Below are 10,096 nucleotides of genomic sequence, written 5' to 3'. Positions count from 1 at the left end.
CCCATTGGTAGCTCTTGGCACAGGGGACCACAGAGATTGGTGTCAGCACTGCCCACCCAGGGCAGCTAACCACTCAGCCAGTGGGGAGGGCAGTCTCCAGTGGTGGCCTCGAGGCTGTAGGGGACAGGCCCCTGAACAAGGGTGGCTGCACAGCTGGCTGCAGTAATGCCCCCTCCCCACTCCCACTGGGGTCCCCTGGGTGCTATGAAGAGAGCTGCTGAAAGCCCTGGTCAGTGATGAGCGCAGTACAGGAGGCAGTGCACACATCCCAGCTGCTCCGAGCAGGGGGAGCTGGGTAAGGATGGCGGCAGTGGGGCCTGATTGGAGCGAAAGTCTGGAGAGTTTAAGCTCTAGCTTTGCTGCTCAGATGCTGCAGGGCCCACAGGGACAAGGCCCATGGCTTGTTAGCCTTCCAATAGCATTGCCATTAGCAGCGGTGTCTCTGCCCCTGCAGGACACAGCCACCTGCGCTCCCGGCTCTGGCACAAGTTCGAAGGGACAAAGGGAAAGGCGCTGCTCTTGAAGAGGGCCTGAAGCAGACGACCCAGGAACACGCTGGGTAGGATCACACAAGGCTGCGGAGACTAGCCACCAGCCCGCCATGCAATAGGGACAGGGAGGCCAGCCGGCACAGAGAGCAAGGCAGGGGGCACAGTGCCCTCTGGTGGAAACACTGCACCGGGACAGGCCTGTGCAAGGCACCAGGAACCCAGGCAGCCTGGGTTTTGACCTTTGGGGGTGGGGGGAAGAGGCTTTCCCCGAGGGGGTGTTTATTCCTGGAGGAAGAAAGAGGCCAAGTTTGCTTTGGCCCAACCCAGACTCGGGCAGCCAGCACTAGGCTCAGACTGTGCAGGCTGGGGGTATAGGGGAGTTGGAGATGGACCCATGAGCCAGCGTCCACACCCAGCTCCGGGACGGTGAGCGGTCCAGGCGTCTCTCTGGAGAAGGGGATAACGCTGACCTACCTCACGGCGGGGGGGCAAGAGTCATGGCCAGGTTCTGAGCACACCGCTGCCCGCCGGCTCGGCACCTCTCATCAGCAGGTCCCTGCTGTTTGTGAAGTACTTTGAGATTCACGGGGAGGCCACTGAGCAGAGTTAGGCCTGCCGTTCATGCAGCACTTGCTGGGGGGCTACAGAGGGCCCCACAGGCACCCGGGGCTGGCTCTCCCCCTCGTTTCCAGCTCCTCCACATCCATTCAGCACCGCCCACACAGAACTGCCCACTGAAGCCAGTGAGAGGCCGTCTGCCAACGTGAGGAGGCATGTCCAGGGTTGGTGAATGAGGGGGTGGGTGCGCTGTGCAGGAGTGTGACAGCCCCTCCAGTCGGAGCCTAGCAGGCAGGAGCTACAAAGGAGCGAGGCCTCTGCCAGCTCTAGGAGCCCATCTGCATCCCCATCCCGGCACAGAGCAGTCACCCGCCCCTGTGGGTGCAGAGCAGCCACCCTGCAGAGCAGTCAGCGTCTGCCTCCATGCACACCCGCTGCACACCGTGTGCTGCAAAGACTCCCCGACAACCAGGCCTTACTTCCTTTACTGACAGAGACTTATCAAAATTACAAAAAGTCATACAAAAAGAGCCGCCTCCAATTCACACCCTTGCCCAAGAAGATGCACCTCTGCCCGCTGGCACATGCAGCAAAGGGACAGCCGCCCACCTGGCCTGGGCAGGTGACAGCCTAACGCAAAACCCTTTTCCAAAGGGGAGGGATGTGCTGGGGCCTCCAGGCGATTCCCAGCCTGCCAGGGAGTTGGCCACACCACTGGGGGCGGGGGGGGGGACAACCATGCAGCTTATCAACAAACAGTTCTAGCAGCAGCAGGAGGCTGGACAGCAGCCTCGGCGGAGTCCTACTGGGATGGCCGCAGGGCAGGGCTCATTCCCCCAGAGGCCATCCTGAGCCGTCAGATTCTGGTGACTGCTCCTCTTTGGCCGCCAGACTTCTGAACGCGGCCATTCGCCTCCTTGCAATGAGGGAGAGAGGCAGCCCTGAGATGGTGGAGGGACTCCGGTGGGAACCCCCGTGTTCTTGCTAGGCCAGCGGCTGCTGAGGGCAGGGGCCACTGGCAGCTGAGCTGAGGGTCACAGCACTGCCAGGAGCGAGGAAGCCCAGCCCAGGGAGTGGCCAGCAGGACGGAGCTTCCCCATCGACAGAGGGTAAGGGAAGTGCTTTGGCAGTGCAGAACATGGCTGGGGAGGAGCCCCACCTCCCTGCCCCTAGCCCTGGGAGCCCATTATGCATCATTGGGGAGGCCGAAGAGCTTGACGGTGCCTGCCTCCCGGCTGCTGTCATATTTGCCATCTTTGTCATCACAGGCGAAGGCCAGCAAAGGTCTCTTTGGGTGCCAGGCCACCGTGAAGGTGGGGGATTCACACTGCACCTCCCACAGCTTCTCCCCTGCAGGAAAGACAGCATCAGATGAGCCAGGTCCAGGAGCAGCTGCATGGGGAGAGACTGAGGGAATGCCCCTCTCCCTCCACCCAGTGGGGGAGGAGCGAGAACAACACCTTTCATGCTCCTTTCGTTCAGTGCTCCGAGACAAGGCGAGAGACACTGTACAGATTCCTAAAATACATGCAATCGCCAGAATCTCTCCTGCGGCCCGCTCATGCTGCTCCAGTCCTGAGCTCCCTGGCACATCACTCACTACTCCTCCCTCCCAACCTACACCCCCCCACAGCCCTGCCACTGCCCCTCCATCCAGAGCCACAACCCACACCCACCATTCCTCCCTGGGCCACTGAACCCCTGAGCCATGGGCATGAGCAGTTACCTGTCTCCACCTCAGCAATGTCGATGAAGTGATCCTCAGACGCGGACGCCAGCATCTTCCCATCATGGCTAAAACTCAAGGTTCTCACGGGCCAGTCCAGCCTGCAGCACAGGGCGAGGAGACAGTGAGGGATTTCCCATCTGAGTGCCGGGGGCGGGAACTGCACACGGGGCAGGGTCACCTACCTGGAGAAGCACCTCACGCACACCAGCTCGTCTACATCCCACAGACTGACCAGAGCATCTGCGCTTCCCGTGGCAAAGTACTTCCCCATGGGGTCAAACTTGATGCAGATGCAGTTTGATGGGTGAGCATTGATAGACTGGATGGGCTTCAGCTCCGGGTAGCTGCAGACAGATGGGAGAGAGAAGAGAGGGTGAAAGAGCCAATTCACCAACATTGCAGGGTCCAAGTGCCCGCTACAGAGGGACACTGTGTACCCTGACCAACACATCTGCATGCAGCTGGGCTGCAGAGATCCAAGACCTCATGCACCTAGCGTCAGTTTAAGTGGGCTACAGCAGCTGGATCGCTTCTGAGGGTGTCTGGCCCAGAACAGTGCGGCAACGTAAGAACGGCCAGACGAGTCAGACCAAAGGTCCATCTAGCCCAGTATCCTATCTTCTGACGGTGGCCAATGTCAGGTGCTTCAGAGGGAATGAGCAGAACAGGGCAATTATTGAGTGACCCATCCTGTTGTCCAGTCCCAGCTTCTGGCAGTCAAAGGTTAGGGACACCCAGAGCATGGGGTTGCATCCCTGCCCATGTTGGCTAACAGCCATTGATGGACCTATCCTCCAGGAACGTATCTAATTCTTTAAACATAGTTATAGTTTTGGCCTTCACAACATCCACTGGCAGTGAGTTCCACAGGTTGACTGTGCGATCTATGAAGTACTTCCTTATGTTTGTTTTAAACCTGCTGCCTATTAATTTCCTTGGATGACCCCTGATTATTGTTTTATGGGAAGGGGTAAATAACACGTCCCTAGTCACTTTCTCCACACCACCCATGATTTATAGACCCCTCATTTCCCCCTGAGTCGGCTCTTTTCTAAGATGAACAGTCCCAGCCTTTTTAATCTCTGCTCATGCAGATGTTCCAGACCTCTCATCATTTTTGGTGCCTTTCTTTGTACCTTTACCTATTCTATTTTTTTTGTTTTTTTGAGATGGGGCAACCAGAACTGCACGCAGTATTCAAGGTGTGGGCGTACCATGGATTTATAAAGTGGCATTATGATATTTTCTGTCTTATTATCTACCCCAGTCCTAATATTTGCTAACCTTCCATTAGCTGTTTTGACGGCCCTGCACACTGAGTGGACGTTTCAGAGAACTATCCATAATGACTCCAAGAGCTCTTCCCTGAGTGGTAACAGCTAATTCAGACCCATCATTTTGTATGTATCGCTGGGATGCGTCCCAATGTGCATTACTTTGCATTTGTCAACACTGAATTTCATCTGCTATTTCGTTGCCCAGTCACCCAGTTTTGTGAGATCCCTTTGTAACTCTTTGCAGTCTGCTTTGAATTTAACTATCTTGAGTAATTTTGTATCACCTCCAAACTTCACCAACTCACTGTTTATCCCCTTCCCCCCCAGTCATTCATGAATATATTGAAGCACAGGTCCCAGTACAGATCCTTGGGGAACCCTGCCATTTATCACTTTCCATTGTAAAATTGACCATTTATTCCTATCTTTTGTTTCCCATCTTTTAACCAGTTACTGATCCATGAGAGGACCTTTCCACGTATCCCAAGACTGCTTACTTTGCTTAAGAGTCTTTGGTGAGGGACCTTGTCAAAGGCTTTCTGAAAGTTCAAGTACACTATATCCACTGGACCACCCTTGTCCACATGCTTGTTAAAACCCTCAAAGAATTCTAATACATTGGTGAGGCATGATTTCCCTTTACAGAAGCCATGTTGGTTCTTTCCCAACATACCATGTTCATCTATGTGTCTGACAATTCTGTTCTTTACTATTGTTTGCCTGGTACTGAAGTTAGGCTTACTGGCCTTTAGTTGCCAGGCTCATATCTGGAGCCTTTAAAAAAAAAAAAAATGGCATTACAATAGCTATCCTCCAGCCACTGGGTACAGAAGCTGATTTAAGCCATAAGATACATACCACTGTTGGTAATTAAGCAATTTCACATTTGAGTTCCTTCAGAACTCTTGGGTGATACCTTCGGTCCTGATGACTTATTACTGTTTATCAATTTGTTCCAAAACCTCCTCTAATGACACCTCGATCTAGAACAGTTCCTCAGATTTGTCACCTAAAAAGAATGGCTCAAGTGTGGGAATCTCCCCCACATCTTCTGCAGTGAAGACTGATGCAAAGAATTAATTTAGCTTCTCTGCAATGGCCTTATCTTCTTTGAATGCTCCTTTAGCACCTTGATCATCCAGTGGCCCCACTGACTATTTTGCAGGCTTTCTGCTTCTGATATACTTAAAAACTTTTTGCTAATAGTTTTTGTCTTTTGCTAGCTGCTCTTCAAATTCTTTGGCCTGCCTAATTATACTTTTACACTTGACTTGCCAGAGTTTATGCTCCTTTCTATTTTCCTCAGCAGGAGTTGACTTCCAATTTTTAAAGAATGCCTTTTTGCTTCTAACCACCTCTTACGCTTTTCTGTTTAGCCACAGTGGTATTTTTCTTTTTGGTCTTCTATTTTTTTTTATTTGGGGTACACATTTAGTTTGAGCCTCTGTTATGGTGTTTTTAAATATCTTCCATGCAGCTTGAGGCATTTCACTCTTGCGTTTCTTTTAATTTCTTTTTAACTAGCCTCCTCATTTTTGTGTAGTTCCCCTTTGTGAAGTTAAATGCTACTGCAGTGGGTTTCTTCGGCATTTCCCCCCTACAAGGATGTTAAATTTAATTACATTATGGTTACTATTACCAAGTGTTTACATTATATTCACCTCTTGGACCAAATCTTGTCCTCCACAGAGGACTAAATCAAGAATTGCCTCTCCTCTTGTGGGTTCCAGGACTAGCTGCTCCAAGAAGCGGTCACTAATGGTGTCTAGAAATATTCTCTCTGCATCCCATCCTGAGGTAACATGTACACAGTCAATATAGGGAGAGTCGAAATCCCCCATTATTTTTTGTCTTTTTAGCCTCTCTACTCTCCCGGAGCATTTCACGATCATCGTCACCACCCTGGTCAGGTGGTCAGTAGTATATCCCTGCTGCTATACTCTTGTTATTCAAGCCTGGAATTTCTATCCAGAGATTATGGGACAGTTTGATTCATTTAAGAGTTGTACTATATTTGACTCTACGCTTTCTTTCACAGATAGTGCCACTGCCCCACCAGTGTGATCTACTCTGTCATTCCTATATCGTTTGTTCCCTGGTATTACTATGCCCCATTGATTATTATCATTCCACCAAATTTCTGCGATGCCGACTATGTCAATATCCTCATTCAATACCAAGCACTTGAGTTCACACATCTTAGTATTTACACTTCTAGCATTTCTATATTGGTCAGTATTTAGTTGTCTGCTTCATGTGAGGTAACTGAATGGGACTCTTTCATTTGACTGTTTCTCCTCAGTTCATACCTATACAGGTGAGTCTCATCTTACACTAGGGTTATGTTCCGCAGTCAGCGCGTAAAGCGAAAATCACATATAGTCAAAATTACAGAGTGTAATGGCGGGCAGAATCGCGCGCACTACAGGTACAGTATTTAAATTGTTGTTTTTCTCTTTTTTTGGTTTTTGTTTTTGCCGACTGCACAAAGCTGAATTCACGCATGTTAAATGTGCGTAAGATGAGACTCGCCTGTACTTTATCAACTTCTATCCTCTCCCCTTTACTAGGATACAGCGAATCCCTGTTCAGAGATCCTCCCCTAAGGGATGTGTCTGTCCATACCATGTGGTCCTCCGTATCTGTCGGCTCCTCCCAGCCATTAGTTTCAAAACTCCTCTACCACCTTTTAACATTACACAAGCAATCTGGTACCAGTTTGGTTTAGGTGGAGCCTAACCTTCCTGTATAGGTTCCTGCTTTCCCAAACCCCTCCTCTCTACCCCATCGTCTCATCCACGCATTGAGACCCTGCCATTCTGCCAATCTCCCTGGCCCTGCACATGGAACCAGAAGCATTTCAGAGAATGCTACCATGGAGGTCCTGGACTTTAATCTCTTACCTAGCAGCCTACATTTGGCTTCCAGGACCTCTCTCCTATCCTTCCTATGTCATTGGTACCTACCTGTACCATGACCACCAGCTCCTCCCCAGCACTGCACATGAGTCTATCGAGATGTCTCGACAGATCTGCAACCTTTGCACCGGGCAGGCAATTCACCATGTGGTTCTCCCGGTCATCACAAACCCAGCTAACTATATTTCTAATGATCGAATCCCCCATTACCGTTACTGGTTTCTTCCTAATAACTGGGGCCCTGGAGGGGCACCACAACTTCATCTGGAGGGAATGTTTCCCTCTGCTTGAGCTTGATGTTCCCCTTCCCCAAAACTTTCCTCTTCCCCAGCAGCACAGGGGCGGTCAGACCGGGGGTGGGACCGCTCTACTGTGTCCCAGAAAGTCTCCTCTGGGTGCCTCCATGTCCCCCTTAGCTCCTCCAGCTCAGTAACCCTGCCCTTAAGAGCCCGTACTTGGTCTCTGAGGGCCCTGAGTTGCTTGCACTCAGTGCGCACACACACACACACACACACACACCTGCCCACAAGGCCAGTAAGCTTACATGGTGCAGTCAGTGCAATAAACTGGACAGCCCCCACTCAACTGCTGCACTTCGCCTGCATTATTTTTACTCTTGCGGGGTTTTCAGGTTACAGTACCGTTAGGTATATACGCCTCTCTAAACTCCCCTGTTCGCCAGCTTTCCTAGTCACTTTGGAGCTGGCTTTTAACCCCCTGTTCTCCCGAGTTAGCCCCTCCCCCTCATCAAGGGACCCTAAAGGAGTTAGGGATCACAGGACAGCAGAATAGAGCGTCATTAGGAAGCTCTCAGCCTCGCCTACCAGGAAACTTGTCTCAGCACACAGCTCCAAAACAGACCACACTATAACCTCAGCTACTGGCAAGGCTCTCAGTCTGCCACAAGAGCAATGCGAAGGAAACACAACTGAGTGCAGAGAGCCAGAGCGAGGGTGCAGGGCAGGAGATGTAAGAGGCAGCCAGCCTGCCTATCCCATCCCTGCCCTGGAGACCATGCCGGGACATACCTGAGGATGTTGATGCAGCCGTTGCCATTGGTGAGGAAGAACATGTTGTTATCATTGTTCCAGGAAATCTCATTCACCTCAAATTTAAACTGCTCCTCGGCTTTGGAGCGATGTGTTTTGGCATCAATGAAGGTGACCACATCATCCTTATTCCCCACCGCAATGGTCTGGCCATCAGGACTCCAGCAGATATTAATGTTCTCTCCTGGAAGGGAAGAGAATGCATCAGGTCCTACCATCACTCAGCGCTATTAACAGGGGCAAGATAAAACTCAGGTGCCACAGATAGACTTTTGTATTTTTAACCCAAGCCCCAGGTCTGCTCCGCTAACCCTCTGCCGTAAGTGGCGAAGGGCAACGACATGACCAAGTTTAAATTTTAACAGCCTAACTTTGCTTGACCAGCTGTGCCACAACTATGCAAGCTTTAAGGGAAATTAACTCCAACAGAACTGTGGCTTCAAAACAAAGAATCACAATTAATCCTGTTGCATGTCTCTTCCCAGTCCAAATCTCTCTGCAAAGCCATTGCTCCATGCTAAATAAGTCATTCAACAAATCTTTACATAGTACTGACACAGGGGTGCTGGAAAAGTGTGGGGTGGGGGCGGAGGGGTGCTGAGAGCCATTGAACCAAACTGTAAACCTTGTATCTGATAAAAAAAAAACACTTCAAGTTCCTGCACCTATGTACTGACAACTAAACCTGGGAAGAAAAGGTGCATCAAAAATAGAAATAGGTGATGGAGACTCAACTTCGCTACCTAACCTCTATCCTTTCTCCCTACAGCCACGCATGCTAGTGAGAGTTTCTGACAGTGCCAGTGCTAACGTAGATGGGTTCAGGTGTTTAACACTGTTTCACCTAACACTGCTCAGAGCTTGGCTAATGCTAGGTATAGATACAAATTCTCTCTGGAGGTAGTGTCATGTATGTTTATAATTTGCTAGCAAAAGCCAGAAAGATGCAATTATCACAAAAACATCATGTAGAGGTCTCAGGGTTTCCTGAATTTCCTTCCAGTCCATGTTGGGAGCAGGATGCGTTTGCAAAGGGAGCAGTGTTTATAGCCGTCCTGAGATACTCTGGTCCCTCTTATCGCCTCATGTTATCACCCACCTTTGGTGTTCACGGTAGCAATGCACTTAGTGGTGCGGACGTCCCAGATACGGATGGTTTTGTCTCCAGATGCAGTAACAAAGAGGTCTGGGTTACTCGGGTGCCAGCACAGCTGATCCACGCTGTCCCCGTGGCCACGGTAATTGTTCTCCTTCACCTAGAGGGAGATGACCGCCCAAGGCATCAGACAACCAGGCCGGTAGGGATGCTGCCCCACTCACTCCGGAAACGCGCGTGTGAGAACTGCCCCGTGAGGCAAACAAAGACGAGGGTTCCCATTTTACAGAGGAGGACCCGAGACCTACGGAGACTTGCCCAAGATCGCACACAAGTCTATGGGGGATCAGGAAAGCGAACGGCCCCGCTCCCGCGCCCCAGACGAGCACCTGAACCCCGGGCCTTTCTTTGAGGGGTGCCTGCGCCGCTGGGCGGCTTGCAGAGCTGGGATTCCCCGACTCCCAGCGCCCCGGCCCGAGCTGCCCGGGGGGGGGGGGGGCAACCCCTGCGACGTGACCCCGCCCCGCCCCGCCGCGGCGGGCAAGGCAGGGGCCGGGAGCGCGGAGCGGACGCGGACGGGGACGGGGAGCCGCCCCCCGGCCCAGTGCCCGGCCCGCTCACCAGCCGGTCCTTCTCCAGCACGAAGACACTCGCCGTCTTGTCGAAGGAGCCCGAGGCGAGCCGGCGGCCGCAGCAGCTCCAGGCCACCGAGTGCACCTTGGCCCCGTGCGCCGGGAACTCGCGGCTCCGCGTGTTGGCCCGGAACAGCTCCTGCATGGCGAGCACGTACGGGGAGAGCGCCATGGCAACCGGGCGCCCGGCAACCGCTTCCGGGGCAGCGGCCGCGGGGCCGCGCCTTCCGCTTCCGGCGCACGGGTCGCCTCTGGCGCGGCGTCCGTCCGGGGCGAGGGTCACGGGCCGGAAGGGACGGAGGCGAGGGCGGCGCGCTCGCGGCGCGGGGACGAGCTCGGCGGCTGG

General features: G+C 52.4%; 1 protein-coding gene across 1 annotated transcript; it reads right to left on the bottom strand.

Annotated features, from left to right (window-relative positions):
* Positions 1-1,518: 1,518 nt before the first annotated feature.
* THOC3 (THO complex 3) lies at positions 1,519-10,031 on the bottom strand. The gene is made up of 6 exons (XM_038413535.2): positions 9,740-10,031; positions 9,122-9,278; positions 8,002-8,206; positions 2,961-3,122; positions 2,776-2,876; positions 1,519-2,399 (listed from the first exon to the last, which is right to left on the bottom strand). The coding sequence occupies exons 1-6, from the start codon at positions 9,920-9,922 to the stop codon at positions 2,236-2,238; spliced, it is 972 nt and encodes a 323-aa protein (XP_038269463.1). The 5' UTR covers positions 9,923-10,031; the 3' UTR covers positions 1,519-2,235.
* Positions 10,032-10,096: the final 65 nt, after the last annotated feature.

Source organism: Dermochelys coriacea, chromosome 8, assembly GCF_009764565.3.
Source record: "Dermochelys coriacea isolate rDerCor1 chromosome 8, rDerCor1.pri.v4, whole genome shotgun sequence".
Lineage (NCBI taxonomy): Eukaryota > Metazoa > Chordata > Testudines > Dermochelyidae > Dermochelys > Dermochelys coriacea.
This window is presented reverse-complemented; position numbering and strand designations above follow the sequence as displayed.